Below are 22,969 nucleotides of genomic sequence, written 5' to 3' on the forward strand. Positions count from 1 at the left end.
TTGGAAGAACAAATTTTTTTTGCTTTTTGGGTCACACCTGGCAATGCACAGTTGTTACTCCTGACTCTGCATTCAGGAATTACTCCTGGAAGTCCTCAGGGGACCATAGGGGATGCTGGGAATCTAAACCGGGTTGGCTGCATGCAAGGCAAACGCCCTACCCGCTGTACTATTGCTCCAGCCATGGATGGACAATTTCAATTCCCCTTTCTTTCAAACAAGAGGACTAAAAATTAGGAGAGACTCCTTTGCTGGAGTTTTTGGGTTCTTATTTTAGGCTTGGATCCAAAGTGAAGTTTAGTGCTTTATTTTGTAAGTGTATATGCAATGGTGGCAAATTTGAACATTTCCCTAGATAACACTGAGACACATTTGTTCAAGAAAATCAAAAGTTACAAATTCAAGGGTCTCATTTAGCAAGATGAAGAATTTTAAAAGGCATCATATGGATTAAACCATATAATCCCACTTAAAAATATTAACTATGAAGAGAAGTTGCTGCTGTGTCGAATCTGTTCAGCCCTGTCTCTGAGTCCAGATTAGTGGAGCCTTCTCGGGATGGGGCAGGCCTGAGATCCTGCCCTGTTAGAGAGACCAATGCTCCACTCACCCCACCCAGCATTTGCTCATGTTTGGCCCCAGGGATGATGTCTGAGAAAAGCTGCAGCTGTGCTGAACCTGGGAGGGCAGGGGCGCCATGGCACTGGGCCATCCTAGTGGCAAGTGGCAGAGCCTGGGGCTGCCTGTTGGCAGCACCTCATCCTCAAAGTTCACAGGACCGACTGCCCAGTAGGGTGTGTCCCACTTCTGCCCCTTCCCCAAATTAAAAAAATAAATAAATAAAAGGTCAATTAAATGAACATGATTTTGGTTTCTGGTGGGGAGGGAAAAACATGCATGTTTAGTATCTCATTCCTGTTTCTAGGGAAGAGGAATCTAGGGGTAGCTTAGCTGGGGGCCCCTGGCTCAGCATTTCTCATGAGGCTGCCATTCAGCTAGGAACAGGCGCTGGATTGTCATCTTGTGGCTCAACAATGTCCCCCATGAGGTCGCTGACAGGCCTCAGATGGTCCATCACCAAGTTCAGTCTTGTGTCTTCTCCATGGGGCTGCATGGAGAAGTTGGCTTCTTCCAGAATGAGCAATGGAAAGTCAGAGAGAGAGTGTCTGCCTGAGACACGTCGTGGGTACAATAGCCAACACATCATGATTTCCATAATCGCATCATTGAAAAGTACCATGGAGTCATAGAAATATAAGGGGGATTACATAAGACCATGAATGCCAGGAAGTAGGGATCTTTGGGGGGACCTTAGAAGCTTCCTTTCACATTTTCTATTTTTTCCTTTTTTAAAATTTTATTTTTATAAAGTAGTTCACAATATTTGATTATATTTAATATTTGAACACAATCCCACCACCACAACACCTTCCCATCACCACATTTGGGATGCTCCCATTCCAAACCCCAACCCCTACCCCAAAGCAGAACCGAAATAATTCATTTTGTATTGTTTGTTATGAATGAAAGTGATCCAAGAAAGTTTCATTAGAGGAAAGTATGTGAATATTGTTGTATTTCACCCAGGAGCCATTAAGCCCTTCTATAGAGGTTACTAACATGTTGTTGAAGGTTGAGCCTTGTGAGTTATTATATAATATAAATACATATACTTTCCTCTAAGATTGGTTGCCTTCTACTTTAAACCCCACCAAATGTGGTGCACTACTCTTGGAATATTAGTGTTGTGAGGTATGACATGTTGCGTGACTGCAATGCCAACACAGGGTCCAGGAGACAGTTCACTCATGGGTGAGGCTCGGCCCAAGTGTGTGGAGAGTGGCCATGAGCCTGGCGGCAGTTGAGCTCTGAAGGTTTTTGGCTGCCAGGGCCGGGTCCCCTGGGGCAGGGAGGGGCCTCAGGGTGAAAGCCTGGCGTGGGTCTGGCAGCATGTCTATGGCAGTGCTGTTTTATGCTTTCTTCCAAGAGAGAAGGACCCTGAGTCTCTCCACAATTTCCTATTTTAAAACAAAGTTTCAAGATAAAAAAAATACATTTTGTAGTGAAAAATGCGAAGTATACAAGAGAGTATTTCTAAGTAGTCTCCCTCACATCTTTGTCCACTCCTGGAGAAAACTTATCAGTTTCTTGCATATTCTTACAGACACTTGCTGTTGAATGTCAAGTTGAAAGAGTTGCTTCAGAGGCCAGGAATAAAAAGTCATAATCTTCCCCATGCCACCTTGCCAAGGCAAACCTGTTCTGCACAGATAACTCCTTCCCACCCCTTGGGTAAAATCTGAAGTGAGTATTGCAACTTTTCCTGTCCTTCTCCGCAGATAATGAGTCTCCAGTTATTTTCACTCATAATTCAATTTCATATCAGAAATAAAATGCTGAGTAATAGTCAGGCTCCAAACTTTCGTGTTTACATTCTGTCTTTCTCTAGCCTCCTTCGGGAGGGAAACTTGCAGTGGGAAAGGCGGAGTTCTGAAGGAATCAATTCTATTTCTCTAGTTTATGTTTCCTCACTTCTCTTCTTCCTCCTCCTGCCTCCTCTGGGTTCTCTTTTTCACTTTATTTGATGGGGTTGGGAATATGAAATGAATGGGGGGCAAGAAACTCTGTGGTTTGGGTTTTTTTTCCATAATTGATTTTCTTTTGACTTCCTCCTAGAAATTTCCAACTGTAGTTCTCTTGATATTTGCAAATGATCTTCATTCAGCATTTGCTTCCCAGGACATACCCCCAGTCACTTCGTGCTAAGGTTATTTCAGGAAGTCTCTTTAACATGACCCCCTCAGCCTCCATCTGGTCCTAAAACCCCTCACACCCACTGCAGTGTATTCTAGACACTTTGGAAAGTAGTGTTAAGAGCTCCTGATATGGGGGTTAATTTCTCACACTATCTTGCTCAGTTCCTTTAGGAACTATTATATCCTGGGAACAAGGTAGGTCCAATGTATCACTCCAGGCATTAAAATCCAAAAGAGGGGATGAATCCACTGTTTGATCAAATTTTTGCTTTGTATGGGTAGGATGTGAACGACTTTTCCTGTAGAGCATACTCTCCACATGCTGAGATACCTTTGAAGAAAAAAGTCATTAAGTCTCTGAATTCCTAAATAACCCAGTGTATTGTGCTTAGCCTGACTGACAACAATTTGGCAGGACATGGAGCCAGTTTCTGTCGGAAGAAGAGTTTTGGACCATGATTTTAGGCTGTGGTGGTGGACAGGAGGGGGCATTTTTTAATTTTTGGAGGGGGCATCTAATAGTTAAATAGACATGAGACAGATAAAGATGAAGTGAATAATTTCCCCTATGTATGTATAATATACATGGGAAAGAATGTATAATTATATATATATGGGAAAGAATGAGCAATGCGTGAAGTTTTTACAGTTGGTAAACAAAGAAATAATAAATCTCTTAGGTATTGACATGGCAAAGCAATTTGCAATTTGGGCTCCAATGTGTGGAGGACTGAGGCAGGGTTCATGTTCACAGGCCAAACAGGGTCTGCATTGGGGGTGGACCAGTCCCTTATTTAGGCCATAGAGGTGTCTTTCTTTCCCCTAGGACAAGAGGATGAAGTCTTTGCCCAACGCTGGCCCCTCTGCTGTCTTTAAGCCATAATCAATAAGCTATAACCAGTAAGCCACCTCTGCACACCGTGGGCAGCTGCTCTGGGACGCAGGTCTTTGTTTCTCCAGAAATTTAATATTAGCTGCAGTAACACTGCAGCTCAAGCTGGAGCAACTTTCCCTTTCTGTTTCCTGCTTCTGCTGGACTTCATCTGCACCTGTGAGTGGCTATTTCACTGAGTTCTTCCCTTTCGAGGGGTCTTAGAAGAGTCCTACCAATATCCAGTCCCCCTCCACAAATACCTCACCAATCCTACTCCTGAGTCCTCCCAATTTTTCTTCTGGGATGTATAGCACTCATAATCTTAATTCTGAGCATCACCTGACCCCTTGGTTCTGACCCAAAAGACTTTAAAGCTGGATGTCTGCCACCCAGCTTCCACTCCAGTCCTGTCTGGTTCTGTGGATAGAAGGGCCTGGCGCAGTAGAGGTTGCAAGGAGACACCTACAAATATCCTATGGGAGCAGAAGAAATGTTAACCATCTTGTTTAATTGCATAAAGGCCTAGGCTTTGGCTCAAAGCCCTGAGTTTTATTCCCTTGTTCTGCATGGCAATCGAGTATAGCTCTGACTGACCTCTGCCCAACACCCCTCCTTACAGTTCCTCACCATATCCATCACTACCATATCCATCACTGCCTATTTATTTATTTGGGGGGGCCATAACTGGTGGAACTGATAGCTTACTCTTGACTTTGTGCTCAGGGATTACTGTGAAGTGCTCAAATAATTATATGCATTTCTGGGAATGGAACCTGAGTTAGTAAGGTTCTATATGCAAGAAAAGAACCATGACAGCCCTTTTGGAAAACAATATGGACGATTCTCAAAAAGTTAGAAATTGAGCTCCCATTTGACCCAGCAATACCACTCCTGGGAATATATCCCGGAGAGGCAAAAAGGTATAGTAGAGATGACATCTGCATTTCCATGTTCATTGCCGCTCTGTTTACAATAGCCACAATATGGAAAAAACCAGAGTGCCCGAAAACAGATGATTGGCTAAAGAAACTCTGCTATATTTACACAATGGAATACTACGTAGCTGTCAGAAAACATGAAGTCATGAAATTTGCATATAAGTGGATCAACATGGAAAGTATCATGCTGAGTGAAATGAGTCAGAAAGAAAGAGACAGACATAGAAAGATCACACTCATATGTGGAATATAAAGTAGCTGAGAGGTACAAGCTTACAATGTTGCGATTCCTGGCAGACATTTCTCTGGACTTAGTTACCAAAATTCTAAAATACAGAAATCCAAAACCATGCTGTTGCTAGTGCGGCCTCCTGACCTCATATCTCTTCATTCTCAGCAATGGAAAACAAATTACCAAATGCTTTCTTTTCAGCAGATCGACTTTAGGGGGGAGAAACTCCAAATCAATAATAGTGACTTTTTTTTTGTTTAAATATTGAATGTAATCAAAGTAAAGTGAAAGTAAAGTGAAATTTACCAGTTACACATGCGGGGTGGGGGGCTGGGGAGGTGGGGGGAAGGGGGGAGGTATATCTTGATTCTTGGTGGTGGAATATATGCACTGGTGAAGGGATGGGTGTTTGAGCATTGTATAACTGAGACTTTAACCTGAACGCTTTGTAACTTTCCACATGGTGAATTAATAAAAGAATTTAAAAAAAAAAGAACCATGAGTTGCATACAATCTGCTTGCTCACCTCAAGAAAGAAAGAAAGAAAGAAAGAAAGAAAGAAAGAAAGAAAGAAGGAAAGAAAGAAATAGAAAGAAAGAAAGAAAGAAAGAAAGAAAGAAAGAAAGAAAGAAAGAAAGAAAGAAAGAAAGAAAGAAAGAAGGAAACAAGGAAAGAAAGAAAGAAAGGAAGGAAGAAAGGAAGAAAGAAAGAAAGAAAGAAAGAAAGAAAGAAAGAAAGAAAGAAAGAAAGAAAGAAAGAAAGAAAAAGAAAAAGAAAGTTGTATAGAATAGGGACTTGCCTTGCATACGGCAGATCTGTGTTCAATCTCTTGCACCCCTTATGGTCCCGCCAAGCCCACTAGGTGTGATCCTTGAGTGTAGAGCCAGAAAGAAGCGCTGAGCACAGCTGGATGTGGACCCTTATCCCCCACCCCCCAAAGGAAAAAGGATTATATAAGGGAGTCATGCTAGTGAGGAAAAGATTAAGAATGACCCAGGACAGGGTAGGGCTATAGGTCAAAGGTCCAAAGCACATACTTTTCATGTGTGGGCCCTGAATTTCATTCCCAATACCACATGATCCTCTGAGCACCACTGGCATAGCTCTGGAGGCCCCCAGCATTGATGGGCCTGAGAGTCGTTGCTTGCTATGCTTGAGCACTGAGCCATCGGGCTGGTTGGCTAAGGACTGCTGGGCATGGCTCTCAGCCCTCCTCAACACTGCTGGTGAGCCCTCTCGGACCCTCCCTTCCCCACACCCTACCCCCACCAAAAAAGTGTGACTTAAGTTTGGTGAGGATTGTTTGAAAAATCCAAAGTGATAAATATAAAGAAAATTTGATCGGGGGAGGGGGAAAACATGGTGACATGAAGTATGTCAAAAGAGTCTCATTCACATAAGTTACTGATGCTCACTACTATAAGAAATATGTCAAAAAAATGTCCTCACTAACATAAAATAATTGGTTTAACTTAAAACCATATTGTTAATTTCTTATTTTTAGCAAATATGCCACTTTATGGAAGAGATTAACATTAGAAAAAGAGGAATGGACTCTATAAAGATAGAGCAACTTTTTTTGTATCAAAAAGTATTCCAAATGGAGCTGGGGAGATAGTACAGTGGGTGGGGCATTTGCCTTTCATGAAGCCACCCAGGGTTCAATCCCCAGCATCCCATAGAGTCCCATGAACACTGCCAGGAATGAGTCCTGAGTGTAGAGCCAGGAGCAACCCCTGAGCATAGTCAGATGTGGACCAAAACCAAAACTAAACAAACAAAACTTAATAAGAAACTGGAAAAAAAGAATACCAAAGAAAACAGTAATTTATTTTCATTAGGGTGAAAGAAATTCTTGGCAAATTTTAGGCTAACAAATGTTTTTTGAAGGACATTGTGAAATCTCAGTTCCTGGCATAAACATATATCATAAATAGGTGTGGTTCTGTGTAAATTCTGGGAAGAATTCATTGATGCTTCTTGGTTTCACTTTTAGGAAGCTCATTCAGCAAGTAATATTTTTGCCTAATATGGGCCTATTCTGAGGACACATCAGTCAAGAAAACAGACTGAGATGTTTGCTCTCATGGAGTTTATATTATAGTGGGCAGGGGAAATCAACAGTAAGCATAAACATAATGGACAAGTGAAATTTACATTGCATGATTGAAGATAATTGGCACAATGGTGGAAAGGGGAGAACAGAAAAAATTGTATTTAGTAGAATGCACGGGGGATATATATATATATATATATATATTTTTTTTTAATGTTTTGCAGTACTGGGGATTAAACTCATCCATATGATTGCAATGCGTGTGCTTTATTTTTGTGCCACATCCCCAGCTCCCTGTTTTATAATTTTATTTTATTTATTTTATTTTTTATTGCATCATTTTATTTATTTATTTTTCCTGTTGTGTAATTTTATTTATTTATTTATTTATTTTTGCTTTTTGGGTCACACCTGGTGATGCACAGGGGTTACTCCTGGCTCTGCACTCAGGAATTACCGCTGGCACTGCTCAGGAGACTATATGGGATGCTGGGAATCGAACCTGGGTTGGCCGCGTGCAAGGCAAACGCCCTACCCGCTTTGCTATGGCACCAGCCCTGTTGTGTAATTTTAAATAGCACTGCACTGTAGTATTGTCATCCTGTTGCTCATCGGTTTGCTCGAGCGGGCACCAATAATGTCTCCATTGTGAGACTTGTTGTTACTGTTTTTGGCATATCGAATATGCCATGGGTAGCTTGCCAGGCTCTGCCGTGTGGGCGAGATCCTCTTGGTAGCTTGCCAGGCTCTCCAAGAGGGACAGGGGAATCGAACCCAGGTCAGTCGCGTGCAAGCCAAACGCCCTACCCGCTGTGTTATAGCTTCAATCCAATTTTAAATAGGGTGATCATAAACAGCTTTGAGAAGGCTGGGAGTAGCAAGGATAAAGAGATGAGAGAGTGATGCGTGAGGGTGCCAGGGAAAGAGCACCCTGGGCAGCAGAGCATGGGTGTTTGGATGGAAATGTGCAAGCAGCACCCAGGAACAACTGGGGAAAAGTGATTGGGGAGAGGGAAATAGGTTAGGAAAGTCAGATTAGCCGTAGTGATGGGCTGGGAGGATTGTATGTAACAGAGAGACATAACTTTTAAATTGAAAGAAAAGGAAGTTATTGCAGACATGTTAGCCAAGTGTAATGATGTCTGAAGTATCAGAGGAGTCATTTTTTACTGTGTTTACTTTGCTCAGTCTCTGCCCGGGCAAAGGCTGAGCGGGCAGGACAGTTAAAAGGCTAATTAATGCACTGAAATGCAATGGTGCCTTAGTCTGGAAGGAAGCGGTTGAGATGGTGTTGAGGAAAGGGCTTTGGAACAGGCTTGTTCCACCTCTTGAAATCTTGTAAATTTTTATTACTCTTTAAATGCAGTAGTTAAACATGCCAGGATTAAAAATTAGAAGTATGTCAATTTACAATTAAATAAGTTATACTGAAAACTAAAGTGATGTATACTAAACCCCTCACTTCTTAAATACTTTAATATTATTGTTTATCAGTATCTCTGCTCTTTGAGGTCATTTATATCTAGTCTACTCATGTGGTAAAGATAATCTAAAATGGAGGTGCACATATATTTCTTCCCATTTCTGTATCAGCAACTTTATATTAGGTGGCATCTCATTTACAGGTATCAGCCATACTAAAATATTTACACTCTAACAATTGGCAAGTGCTACAAACCAGGTTACATCTTAGTTGCAGAGAGTTGTTTGTTACATATTTACCAACATCCCACTATTTTGGACCTTCCCAGTTCTCTTTAAAGGTCACCCCCCCCATTCACTGTTTTTTGGTGCACCCCCTTCTCTCATGTTCCTAGCCACGGAGATGAAACACTTAATTAAGAGTTTGAATGGGTATTATTCACACCACAGAAGAAAAAAGAAAAAGAAAGAAAGTGTTGTTTCTCTTGAACATCATAGCATGAGCACACATTTAGTTAAAGGTGCAGTACCTGTGACTGGATCTTCAGAGCCGGCCCCAGCTTTAATCCCATAATGCTCCGAAGATGCTCCTCCGTGAGCAAGGGCAAAGTCTCTCCATCTATCGCATGATCTTTAAATACCTTAATTAATACAGAAGGTGTTAGTTTTGTCTCAATGTTTTTTAATAATTTTCTCTTTCATATATAGATTTATGAGTTTTGGAGGAAATATTGAAATTGCTAGATGATAACACAAAAGTGGCTAAATTTTTTATTTTCAGTTGCCCTCTCTCCTGTGGACCACAGGACACTGTGTCTGCACTTTCCTGAACCCTGGATAATCACTGCAAGGTGTAATTATAGACCTCTATTCCAGCCAGTGAGAATTATCATTTGAGGGCAGCACTTGTCTTATTTACTCATGGACCCATATGCTGTGAGCAGCACTTTGTAGAAGCTATGTCATAAATGTTTCTGGAGAAATCGGTGAATGTGCACAAAGTCTGAGAAAAGAGTTTGTGACAGAAAAACCTCTACTCCGATTTACATGTGCAATGCCTTCTATCCATTGTTATACATAAATGGAGAGGGGAAGAAAATGCAAGAGAGAGCTATCACAGCAGGGGCATATTTGCTCTGATTAGAGATGTGACCTGCCTCCCTTTGTTCTAGAAATTAGAAATACTTCTGGTAGATGGAGCTTCCACAGACAGGTTAAGGAGGAAGCTGAGAGATGTCTCTGTGCTATAGAGTCTAATTTTAGGATGTTTTAAAGTCAGCAGTTGAACATGCCACCACATCAGGAGGCTTGGAGTCCCATCCCTGATATACCTGCATGAAACAACCATAATCTTGGCAGCTCGGCTCTATGTCTGGCAGCTTCATTCTCTGTGATTTTTGCTGTGTCCAGGTGTGTACACACTACCCACAAAAATAAGAAATCCCCAGCGAGCATCAAAATTAAAAGATATGTGGGCACACTGGTCAGAAGCACGACCTTGGTGAGCACGTGAATGAGCCCCACACCCACAGTGTTTGACCTGGTGAGCACCACAACCAAATGTGCCCATCAAATGTGCAGGTACTACAGCCAAGAAGGGTTGTGGCCCCAGCCTTGGCAGCAGCATCAACAGAGGGGAGGGAGATGTGACAAGCAAAACAATGGATTAAAAAAAAAAAAAAACAGGGCAAGTTGTCGGTGCCATAATTTCAAACCCCCACTCCCAACTAACAATCCTTTCATAGTTATTGATGAACTTTCCCCCTTTCATATTTGAAATTTTCTTCATGTTTCTCAAACTTTAGATCTCAGAGAATCCTCCCTCATCTTCAGACACACATAGAATGTCAAAATTAAACAAAAGAAAGAAGCCAGTAAACTTTTTTTCTAATGCAGGACAATGAACCTAAAAACATGTACTTCCTTATCCTGTTTAAATAGGGTGTCTGGGGGCGGGGGGGTTCTTCATATTTAAAGACGGTCTCTCCACCATGGCTCTGAGGCACTCTCATCTCTAGCCTCACTCAATACACAAAGCCCTGGTTGTCAGTCTCTCCTAGGCTGGTCTTTTCTCATCGACATTCAAGCAAGCCTGTGACTGATTTAAATGAAAATGAAAATACACAAGCCGGGCATGAGGGGTAACTCAAAAGGCTGAACATATGCTTTCCCAGCTTTGATCTTCAGCACCACATGAGCACTGCTAGGAGTGGCCCCCAAACCAAATAGAAAATGTAGAAAACAAAACTCTAGAACCCCTACATTGGCTGCTGCTGGTCTTGGGGTACTTCTGTCTCCATATAACTGGTTCCAAAAGGCCATGCTGAGGAGACTAAGGCAAAGCGGGAAGAAGATGAGACTGGGAAGACTCAGGTCGAAGGAGAAGGTTCAGTCTGTGGTGAGAGTCATTTCTGATCTTTCCTGCGTTGTGGCTCAGAGAAGGCACATGTTTCAGTGTTTGCACACCAGCTGTGGTGGGATGGTGTGATCAAACGTCTTAGTTGTGATATCCAGGCACATTCCAGTAGTTGCACAGCTCACATCTTGCTCTGGGGTCACACTCTTAGCCACAGTGTTTGGACATCTCTTTAGCTGTGATGCTCGCCCATGCTTGAGCCCTTTTCTTGGATCACACACGCCTGGATGCTGTGTGGGCAGAAATTACTCTTGGGTCTGTAGATCCCAGACAGCACTGCTAAGGACTGCGGTTGGCACAGGCAGCAGAATGTACTCAGGACCTCACACCTGTCAGGGGGCATTTTAGTGACAGAGCCCGCTCTTTCTTTCTTTCTTTCTTTCTTTCTTTCTTTCTTTCTTTCTTTCTTTCTTTCTTTCTTTCTTTCTTTCTTTCTTTCTTTCTTTCTTTCTTTCTTTCTTTCTTTCTTTCTTTCTTTCTTTCCTTCCTTCCTTCCTTCCTTCCTTCCTTCCTTCCTTCTCCTTCCTTCCTTCCTTTCTTTCTCTTCTTCTTTCTTTCTTTCTTTCTTTCTTTCTTTCTTTCTTTCTTTCTTTCTTTCTTTCTTTCTTTCTTTTCTTTCTTTCTTTCTTTCTGTCTTTCTTTCTTTCTTTCTTTCTGTCTGTCTTCCTTTCTTTCTCCTTCCTTCCTTCCTTCCTTCCTTCCTTCCTTCCTTCCTTCCTTCCTTCCTTCCTTCCTTCCTTCCTTCCTTCCTTCTTTCTTTCTTTCTTTCTTTCTTTCTTTCTTTCTTTCTTTCTTTCTTTCTTTCTTTCTTTCTTTCTCTGTCTTCCTTTCTTTCTCCTTCCTTCCTTCCTTCCTTCCTTCCTTCCTTCCTTCCTTCCTTCCTTCCTTCCTTCCTTCCTTCCTTCCTTCCTTCCTTCCTTCCTTTCTCCTTCCTTCCTTCCTTCCTTCCTTCCTTCCTTCCTTCCCTTCCTTCCTTCCTTCCTTCCTTCCTTCCTTCCTTCCTTCCTTCCTTCCTTCTTTCTTTCTTTCTTTCTTTCTTTCTTTCTTTCTTTCTTTTCTTTCTTTCTTTCTTTCTTTCTTTCTTTCTCTCTTTCTTATGTTGGCACCTATTTAAGCTGGTAGAAAGAATTCATCCTACACTGTATTATGAAGAGACTCTCAACTCACAATTGCACCTTCCGTGGTACCTTGACTCTCTTTCTTTTTGCAGTTGATGGCTTGAGCCAGTATCTCATGCATGCAATTCTCAAGCCTTACCATTGAGCCACATCTCTAGCCCCACCCTGACCTCTTCCTTCCACCCTCAGGGTCAATAAATGAGGAACAAGGATAACCAATAGCAGCAGTGCCGCTGGCCACTCCAGCTCTCCTCAGTTTACCCCCGGCCCTCAGTTTCTCCTGTCTGGAAAGGTCTCCACAGCCCCTGTGGGGTAGAAACTGATGCCATGGTGAAGGATATACCCCTTCCCCACTACTAAGGATATAGTTGGTTTGATTTTTGGGAGGAACTTGGGGAACATAACTAAAGCAGGCAAACAGGTAGATAGGGAAGGCCCCCTCCCTCAAGGCAACAGCAATGAATTTTCCTGGGAAGTAACTCCCTGGAGTTGCAAAACTCTAACTTTGTAGAATGCATGAATTAAGGCCTGATAAAACTTTTACCTGGCAGGCAACAGACCGAGAAGGCTGGACACCCGCCCCCCCCCCTTCCACATAGAAGCTCAGGCAGAAACAAAAGACCAGAAAAGGAATTTCAAAGAAGACCATGACCACTCCCAATCCTATGCCCCTTGGCAACCTCCTTAGCAGCAGACTTTTCCCTACGCAGAAGCTCCATGTGGGGGCAGGTTGGAAAAACCCTGTAAAAGCCACCTTGAACAAAGGAAGGGCACATATATGCTGCCTGAGCCCATGTGCTGCTTGTGCCCAGGAGGCCAAACACATATGCACCTGAGCACGTGTGTCATCAACACTCCTCCCCCTCTGGAGATGTGTACTTTCATGACTTCATATCTAATGCTGGGGTGTGTGTAGGGGCTCTCTCTGCCCTTGGAGAAGCCTGCACTCTCTCTTGAGCACTCTCCACCCTCTCCTGATTTCTCTCACTCATCCCCTCCAAAGACCTCCAATTAAAAATCTGGTTTTATTTCACTGCTCATTGACTCCTGCAATTATTTTCTGTGAGGTGAGACAAGAACCCAGAAACCCTGGGTTCCGGAGGCAGGGGCAGATTGGGAGAAAGTGACCATCTCTCTCCTCCCGTCTCACATAAGCCAGTCATGAGGCCCACTGACATCATAACCACAAGAGGAAAGGCAAGTGAGTTTTCCTGTTCCCAAGGAATGGGAGAGCTTCCTTAGCAGCTGAGAGAGGGAGAAGCAGCTCAGCTTCCACCATTGGTTGGGACTGTGGGATTCTGGCAGGAACACCTTTCTTCCTGTTAGCTATGCGTGTGAAGAAAAGCACCAGTGTGTCCTCTTGTATTATTAAAGGCAACCAATGACCAAGGCAATAGAACCTGAGAACTGGTCTTCAGAACTGAGTTTAGCTGGCATGGGGGCGGGGTGGGGTCGGTTGGGAGGACACTTTGGTGGAAGGTTCTCTGTTAGATTGAGGTCTGCAGGGAGCCTTACCATTAACAGAATGGTAAGTCATGGTGATACAGCAGGAGCTGACGTGTGGAGCACCAGGTTCAATCATCGCCAATCAGAGTAGATAATCAGAGTAGATTATGAAAACAAGTAGCCAATCAGAGTAGATAATGAAAACAGGTAGCCAATCAGAGTAGATAATGAGAACAGGTAGCCAATCAGAGTAGATAATGGGAAGGCACGGAGGTGGGATATGGCTCCAAGCCCTATCTCCAGCACTCTCCCTCTCCCTGAGCACCCACATCTGGACTCTCTCTCTCTTCCCAGAGCAGGTAGGACAGTGCATCCAGAAGCATGGCCCAGTACAGGATCACAGTATTTTGGGGGGGTGGAGGCAGGGAAGGGTAGAATATAGGCAGGGCTCAGATGCCAAGGCAGTGACAAGGTGCTGAGCACACAGGTCTCACCCATGGTCACGTGGCTGTGGCCAGAAACTAGGAAAGCCGGGAGAGGACAATAAGAACTGTGGGGGTACAGTTGGGAGGCCCAGTGGCAGGTCCAGGGCACAAGGATCTTCCCACCCACATGCAGCCTTGGCCAGAGAGTGAGGAGTGACACAAGGGCTAGAGAGCCACACAGGGACAGGACCTGGGGGCTGTTCACGGGAGCCAAGTAGGGACTTCCCAGGACAGGACAGGGAGATTGTTCACGGAACAGGGCAGTGTCCAGGCCAGAACCAGGGACACTGTTCACAGGTAACAGAGGGACTTGGACACCTGTGGAGGGACCTGCGCCCATCTGTTCTGCCTCTACAATAAACACTAACCCTTAATCTACCAAGTTTTGTATGCAAATCTTTCATACAATTATCAAGAACTCACCAGCACAGGAAAGTCCACTTTGGTGCTAATGATTGTGCCTGAATGGTGCACTTCCCCCAGACTTCCTGAGGAGTGCAGAGGCGACCAGGGCGATCCTAGACTGCAGGCCCGAGAGCAGCACCACATCCTCTGTCTCTCACATGGCCAACAACTCCCTCAGGAGCTCCCAGACCTCCTGAGCACTGCTTGGGAGCCCATCTCCCCCCCCACCACCCCACCACCCATGCCTCTCCAGGAGCCACCCCACTCCTCGGAGAGTGTTGACACCCCTACAGCCTTGGTTTTCCCTCTCAGTCATTCCTTAGACTCAGTCTGGTTTCAGCCCCACCTACCCCAGCCCCCCATCCACTCCCTTCTGGGTCCCTGGTGACTCTTATAATAAATATGTAGGTTTGGGGTTTTGTTCAATGCTCACATTTTGTTCAGTTTTGTTTTGTTTTATATGCTAAGCTGTCTTTGACATTGTCCTTGGTTCCTTCCTGGAAAATGCTCCTCCCTGACCTTCCTGAGACTTCTATCTTCCTGTGCACTCCTGCTGTTACTTTGTAGTCACTTCTGTGACACTGTTTGTCCTTCCTTTTTGGAGGCTTCACCCAGATGCTCAGGGATCTCTCCGGGCTCTGCAATCAGAAGTTATTCCTGGTGGTGCTCCAGGGACCATATGGGATATTGGAGATAGAACCCTGGTCAGCAGTGTGCAAGGTAAATGTGCCCTACCCTCTCTGGCCCCTGTTTTTTCCTTCCTTTAGCAATGAGCAGCCTCAGGTTTCTGATTCATCTTCATTCCCTTTAGGGCTTGAGTGATTGTTTCTACATGCTCACTTTTGCATAGTATGTAGAGTCTGAATATTCTCCCATCGCCTTCTTACCTATCCACCCCCTCTCACCTGAATCCAACACCATGCTCTCGCATCTGAGGAGAACCTCAGCCCCCCACGCCTCCCCCCCCCTAAAGCAATCTACATGACCTTTCTGAAATCAGAACTCATTGTGTCACTTCCCTACCAGATGAGACCCCAATTATTTAATGGGTCTTGAAAGTTCTTAGTGATCACTCCCTCCTCCCCCCTTCTCCTGCATTGCCATCCTCACCTTTCCCCACCCTGGCCCTGGTCCTTTAACCCAACTGGAAACAACTCACACAATCCCAGCCATGCTAGTTGTCTCTGGCTGCTGGTTCTTGCCTAGAAATTCTTCTTTTACGTTCTTTCCACATCTTATCACATGGGCTGGGGGATTTCTCATCAGCTCACTTTTGAGGGCTCCTTTGGGAGCCATGAGGCCCACGTAAGTGAGCCCACCAGGCAATGCCTCTTCTCTCTCAAAGCATTTCACGTGGCTCATGCCCTCTCTTCTGGATCCAAATTCTCAGGAGAAGAAGGTCATATTTGTCTATTTTTTGGGTAAGGAATGATGCAGATAGATGGGGGTTGTGTAGATGAGATATGATAAAACAAAGGTGGAATTTGAAAAAGTTCCTGTCACTAGCCCTAATGCAGCTAAAGGCATTATGCTGGACCCACTTTGTGGACACAGGAACTGAGATCTGACAAGACTCTAACTGATGTCAGCACAGGCCCAGAGAAGGCTGACTTTCCTCTGAAGAGAGCTCCAGCAGGAACAAAGGGTTGTGATAAGGACATGGAAGTAGACTACCAAAAGTTTGGAGCGCTTCTCCTTAACAATGCCATTGCAATGTACTCTTATCTAGGTATAAAGCTCCACGTGGGGGCAACTTGGGAGGAAACCTATAAAACCAACTCTGCATTGGCAAACAGGGAGGCTTCCCCACTCCGGGAGACCGTTCAGGGAGACCATCCCCATACCCGAGATGTGTACTTTCAGCAAGCTCTCTTTCCTTCCTTACCATCTCTAAACGAAACTTATACTTCACTATTCATCTCTTCCTGAGATTCTTTTCTGTGCAGGAGAGACAATGAACCCCCAAAACCGGGGTAAAATTTAGGACTGGCTTCCCTCTTTAACAAAAAGCAATGCCTCATGCCAATTTCCAGTCACGGCTCCTAAGAGAGTGGGTGGCAGGGATCACTTCCCATGCTGTACAGAACAAGTGGACTTCAGGTGCAGCTTGAGAGCTGCCACATGGGACTACAGAAACACCAGGTTTGTACTGTGCAGGGACTCATAGCAGACTTTTATCAGTCCTGATTTCCCCCAACCACTTCCTGGAGACTCCTGTGGGTAGAGACAAAGTGGTAGATTCCTCTCTTCCCTACTTCATCTAAGTCATCAACAACAGGGCCATCTCCCAAGCAATATTTAGAGCTCCCCCACCCTGCCAAACAATACTTGGTTAATGGGGCTATATAACTCAATGTGATGTCACTGCTCCAGCCCAGCAGAACTGGGGACTACCAGAGCCACCCTGACTTTGTTGGGGGACCTTCAGGGTTGCACCCAGTTGGCCTTGGTATATCAAGCAATGCTAAAGCTTAAACTTGGGTCCTTGCTTGTGCAATGAATGTTCTCCAGACCACTGAGTTAACTCTCCAGCTCACTATGTTGGTCTTGTTTCTCTTATAGATTCTGAAAAATGGAGTCTTCGAGGAAAATGCCTTTGCCTTTTAATTTTATATTCAAATAGATTTTAGTTACTTACAATCCATATTTATTAGAGACTTTCCATTTAAAATTAAGAACATTTCAGCATGACTACTATGAATTAACTTGGGCACAAGCAAAGTATGTTTGAGTTTGGGTTAGTCCAGCAGTTTATCTTTGGGAGCTCAATTCTTTCTACCAGGGCTTTCATTTTCTAAATATCAAGAATACTCAAGGAAGAATCACTTTGATAATCCTTGAAAACTCTTAGATGCCTGAGAATGTTTACCCAGAATTCAAATGGCTAATCACATAGTACAATTATAATGAAAAGAACTGGATTTGTAGCCACACATTCACCAAGCACTTGCTTTTTAGAGCCATCTTGATGCTCAGTATTACTTAGTTACAAAATAGGGTTATAATCTTTGTAGAATTATGGCCCAGAATATGATAAAAATGATGTAACTAGTACAGACGTGGCATGCTCAATAAATATTAGGCATTAATATTATGGGTTTTTTTTTTTTGTTTTGAAAGAGTAGGGCTTTCTCCCCAGCCATTCTCAGGGAACCCTTGGTTGTTTTATTTTTAATAAATGAAAGAATTAGCAAAGGAAAGGTTTAATGAATTGCCAAAGAGGTATAGCTATCAAGTTAGAGAACTTGTAGAAGAACTTAAGTTCTTGACTCAGAGCAAGGATTTCCCTAACTCAGTTTCACTGTTATTTTCAAAAGGGAGCTGATAAACAGTTTAGTCTATTGAACGTTGGAAACTCCATTTATTTGTCAGAAATCTTCACAAGATTTGAGTGAGCAGAGAAGGGATCATGAGTAAATGTTTAAAGGTGTTGAAACATTTGGGATAAAATTTCAAGCCAAGGTAGTTTGGCAGTTAGCACCTGGAGTGCATGAAAGCCTAACCTGTGGTCATGCAAAAAATGTCACTGTCACCTAGGTGTTCCTCACCCATTCTCATAACAGCACTTTGGGCAAGCGCATGAGAGCAGTGTGCACTTATTTTTAGTATTTTTGGCTATTTATAGAAAAAGATTATTTTATCTGCTGAGTTCCTTGAACCAGATATTTACTTAGAACAAACAAAATGTGTTGCAAGGTCTCCTGGGTCCCTATATGACTGAGGCACTCATGATCTCTTTAGAGCTTGAGGTTTGAGTTGCGGTGATTTCTCTCCCAACCCCCATGGATTTCTTTTCCCTCCCCCCAGGAAATGAGGAGTGGAAGGTGACTGAGCAGATAGAGGCAGAGGTGAGGAAGAAGAGGACAGAGGGTAGATCAGTATTTATGTTTTCTTTGTTGGTTTGTTTTGGGGGAGGGTGTTTGAGCCCCACACATTTGTAAATAGGGACTACTCCTGGCTCTGTGCTCAGGGATCACTCCTAGAGGTGCTCAGAAAGACCCATAAGCAATGCCAGGGACTGAACCAGGGTTGGGCACAAGCAATTCAAGTGCCTTTCCCCTATACTATCTCTCTGGCTCATTGGCCAGTACTTGTAACCTCAACTAGTTTCAGGAACTGTGAGTAAACGCTGATGGGACACTTGAAACAAAGGGCCTTGTTAGTTGGGCTCAGACAGTGCAGCTTCAGAGCTACTGAGGTCACTGACTGTATCCAGCACTGATGCCCTTTCCGCCGAGAGCACAGTTACTGAGCCTGGCTGAACTGTGCAGTTCAGTGGCGTTCTTGCTGTTTACACCAAAAGTGGTCATTATCAGGAAACAGACTTTAATGAGCAGGCAAGAGTAGGACTAGATTCTAATCACTTGTTGAGAAATACCTAGCAATGTATCTTTTACAGTATTTGGGATATGAATATGCCATGGGGAGTTTGCCAGGCTCTCCCGTGCGGGCAATAGACTCTCTGTAGCTTGTCAGGTTCTCCAAGAGGGAGAACAAGGCTATTAGATGTCATGAGGCCACACTGCAGCCGCGCACTCCCGGGAACTTGGTTTTATAGTCTCTGGATGGTCCGTTGATGGGATTGCACAGCACCAGGGGAAGTTGAGATTATTTTCTCCCTGAGAGCCATTGACATAATAATTAAATTAACATCCATTGGGTATTTTAAAAGATTCTAGGAACTCTAATGCTTAGAACAATACTTTGTGGATGAATTACTACTGTAATCCCCCTTTTTTTTGCAAAGAAAGAAACCTGAGGCATAGTTTTGAAGGCCACAGAGAAGAGAGTTAATTTGTCTTATTTCACATATGAGAAAATGGAAATACTAGAATTTGAAAGTGGAAAAACTAGGATTTGAACATTTTCTGACTTTATAAGTCATTGTCTTTATAACTACTCCATACGACTCTTCTATAAGTCCCATAAAAAATGAAAAAGGAAATGCTGGAGAATTGTACAGGGATGACCTGGGCTTGATCCCTAGAGCATTGTCATGAGTGATTCCTGAGTACACAGCCAGGAGTAAATCCTGAGCATTGCTGGGTATGGTCAATAAATAAATAAATAAGGAAAAGGAAAGGAAAGGAAAGAATAAACAGGATTATACAGGGAAGAAATATATTATCACAAAACTAAAATCTGCAAGGAATTATCACTGACACCAGCCACTTAGAACATAAATAAGGTCCTTTCCCCCCTTTCTTTTCTTTTAATATGAAACTTAAAGATTAGTATACCAGATTAAATAGTCACATTGCTGCTTAAATTTGAATTATTGCATCACTTGATAGACCATATGCATGAAAATGTGGCACTGACATAAAATCAAAGGAATATTCAATGGGCTCTGTTTGTGGCTTACTGGTAGTGCACTACCTCTGTGCACATCTGCATGAGGCTCTGGACTCATGCAGCACCAAAGGCCACTCAGGAACAACCAGGAGCAACCCTGAGCACTAAGCCCAGAGGAGCCAGTCAGCATGGCTGGGTATGGACCAAAAGAAAAAAGAAAAAACCCCAAAACTTGTTTATCACAATTTTTATCACCAAAGTTTTCATGCATGTGAAGTCAATCAGTTTTATTCCCCAATCATCCTAACAGTTCATTTAATTTTTAAAGTAGCATTGACTTACCAGGTTGAATTATATGGGTGCATGTATTTTATATATTGTTCCAGTATAACTATATACTTAAAATAATTTCCTATTTTTCAGATTTAATGCTGTTTTGTCCTTTTTAGAATGAAGAACACATTTCCATTATGTCTGATAAGTAACTTAAAACTAGTGCACAGAAGTAGTTGTCCTGAAAACTTTTGTTAGCTGCATCAGTAGGGAATGTGATAGATATTTCTCATTGATTTGGGATGTTTAGCAAATGAAAAGATTAATTTTGAGGGAAATTAAAACTTTAGGGAGTTTTGAGGGAACGGAAACTAAGTCAGACTCTCCTTTCCCAACCTTCCTTGTGACTGTGAAGGCGCGTGACTTAAGCTCCATCAATGAGAGATCTCTGTCCTTGGGGAGCCAGAAACATAAAAAGGAGGAGATTATTAGGAATCTTAGAATCATGATAAGAGAGATGCATTTCAAAACATTTTGCTTTTATGAAATTATCTACTATTAAGTCACCTGAGCATAGTCTGAACAGCCAGGAAGGCCACTAATGAAGTCGTATACATCACTCGCTGTCCATTTCTGAATATCTTCATCCAGAGACAAATTTGCACTGATTGTAACCGGTGCATGTGTACCTTTAAAGTAGAAAGGAAATTATTTTGTGGCATACAATTTCCAGGGGAAAAGGAGGAAGTTAAGAGAATAGTCTTATGCAAAAATACCTTACTTTACTCATTATATAAACCAATGTTTATATAATGCTCTTTTTTAAAAAATGGAGTGAATATGTGCTGAAAGTGGGTAAAAAACCAAGCATGATGGCCTTTCATTTTTGTACTAAAATATTCAGAAGAAAAGTACCTGCCATAGAGGTTGGCTTGGGGGGTGAGACGGAGTGTGATAGGAAGAATATGGGGAATATTGTGATGGTAAATGTACACTGGTGGAGGGATGGGTGTTAGAACACTGCATGACAAAATGTATCTCTATAAAAAAGATTAATTTAAAAACTGGAATGAGAGATGTTTTCTAAAATATAACTTTTTTCTTTTATCTGCTAAAGAATATTAAATGTTTGATAGTAATAGTCGTCAGTAAATAAATATATATGTATATTACGTTTTGCAGTTGCAAATTAATTGTCATATTGTAAAAAGTTCCCAAATTGCTCTAAATTCCCTCAGATATCAATAGAAGTGCCCCAAGACTTCCATTCTCCAGATTAACACTCATGTTCTATGACTATTCTATGCTTTATTACCACTCAATACTTTAATACCATGCAATATGTATGAATATAGCTAAATCTTCATGAACATGACTAATGAACATTTAGTAAAGAAAGCAGCTGGGTTGGTGGCTAGCTTAGGAACTGCCCCCTATCCCTGTATTTAAAATTGTATATATTTAAAGATGGCCTAGAAAAAAATTCAGTGTGCATTTTTTGGAAGGTAGTGCAGGTTAGGTTAGACAGTATTCTAGTAACCACTAACAGGGAATACTTCTGTTTAATTTTTCTACACTTAAGCACAAGAAAGATAAAATTAACAATTTTGAGCAAGAATTCCTACAATTTGTATTCAAGAAACTAGCAGCAAATTAAATATAACATTTCACAGAAAATGAAGGTAAGTTTCTATATCCTTTCTCATACCTTTCTTGATTTTTGCTAAAAATTCTTGATATAGGTAAGAACTAGTTTTATTTATTTTTAAATTTTTTAAATTTTATTGAATCACCGTGAGATAGTTACAAGCTTTCATATTTGGGTTACAATCTCACAATGATCAAACACCCATCCCTCCACCAGTGCACATTCCCCACCACCAATATCCCTGGTATACCCCCCCTTTCCCACCCTCCCCCTGCCTCTAAGGCAGACAATATTCCCCATACTCTCACTCTACTTTTGGGCATTGTGGCTTGCAACACAGACTCTGAGAGGTCATAATGTTTGATCCATTATCTACTTTCAGCATGCATCTCCCATCCCAACTGGTCCCTCCCCATCATTTTCTTAGTGATCCCTTCTCTATTCCGTCTGCCTTCTCCCCTCCGCTCATGAAGCAGGCTTCCAGCTATGGGGCAATCCTCCTGGCCATTGTATCTACTGTCCTTGGGTGTCAGCCTCATGTGATGTTATTTTATACTCCACAAATGAAAAACTAGTTTTATTGATATAAATCTTTGGAACTAACACAAGAATGACTTTCAGAAATAGAAATTCTAAATTTAATTAAAGAAGACAGATCACTATATAATTACCTCAAGACTTCACAAGGCATGGTTCATGAGACCCAATTAACCATCAGATACACACCTGGTAGAGAAGATGGACCTGGAGGACAAATTTCACTTCTCTCACTGCAGGTTGCTAAAATCTGCTCCGGAACCCTGTCTTTCCCACACGTCCAGGCCTTTGCTTCCAGCAGAGCATCACGAGGACCCCAAGGGTTTCTATGGGAAGACTCAGGTTTTCCACAAGTGTTGACACAAGGTACTGTTGATTTTTCATTAACTTCATTTGATTTCTGATTATTGAGAATTTCAAGCTCTATGCCTTTTGCATACTCATTCTCTTCATGGGGATTTGCATGTGCCTGGTCAAAAAGGCTATCTTCTGCTTGACTTTTGGAACTCTGAGAATCACCATATAGAACTTTCTGGTTTCCAGTGCCTTTCCTGAGACGACGACATTTCTGCCCCCAGCTCTCTAGATAGTTTGGGCCACTTGCTGCTAGCACAGGATTTCCCTGAAGGTTTCTCAGGGCGCTTCTGGGAAAATGCAGGTCACTGGTAGGGAGCATCATACTTCTGCAGGGGTAGACAGCTGGACCAGCGGGGATAGAGGAGCCATAAAATAGTGGTAACCCAAGGCCCCCTATTCTCTTGGAATTAACTTTCTCTGTTCTCCTTTTCTGGTAAATGGCATGCATTTCCATTTCCATCCTAAAAACACAACATAGTTATATTACCTAAAAAAATTAGAATTTAGTTTTAATGTAATTTATTTTAATATCCCCCAAATATAATGTCAATGCCCTCAGTCTTCCCTAAGATAGCACCTCTGCTTTTTGGTAAGAGTCCTCATACTACTTACCTGGTTTGTAAGGTAAGAGTCCTCATACTAGTCACCTGGTTTGTAAGGAAAGAGTCTTCATACTACTTACCTGGTTTACTCTTCCCCCAACCCAGAACT

The 22,969-nt window shown here is 42.6% G+C and overlaps 1 protein-coding gene across 1 annotated transcript in view; it reads right to left on the minus strand.

Moving 5' to 3' along the window:
• Positions 1-2,892: 2,892 nt before the first annotated feature.
• Positions 2,893-22,969, minus strand: part of SAMD7 (sterile alpha motif domain containing 7) — a 30,007-nt gene continuing 9,930 nt past the window's right edge. The window contains exons 4-7 of the mRNA XM_004618881.2: positions 22,091-22,719; positions 20,284-20,405; positions 8,809-8,919; positions 2,893-3,087 (exon numbers count right to left, since the gene is read on the minus strand). Coding sequence (XP_004618938.2) covers positions 2,893-3,087; positions 8,809-8,919; positions 20,284-20,405; positions 22,091-22,719 — 1,057 coding nt within the window. The remainder of the gene's footprint in view (positions 3,088-8,808; positions 8,920-20,283; positions 20,406-22,090; positions 22,720-22,969) is intronic.

The sequence above is a fragment of the Sorex araneus genome, chromosome 2, assembly GCF_027595985.1.
Source record: "Sorex araneus isolate mSorAra2 chromosome 2, mSorAra2.pri, whole genome shotgun sequence".
In the NCBI taxonomy this organism is placed as follows: Eukaryota; Metazoa; Chordata; class Mammalia; order Eulipotyphla; family Soricidae; genus Sorex; species Sorex araneus.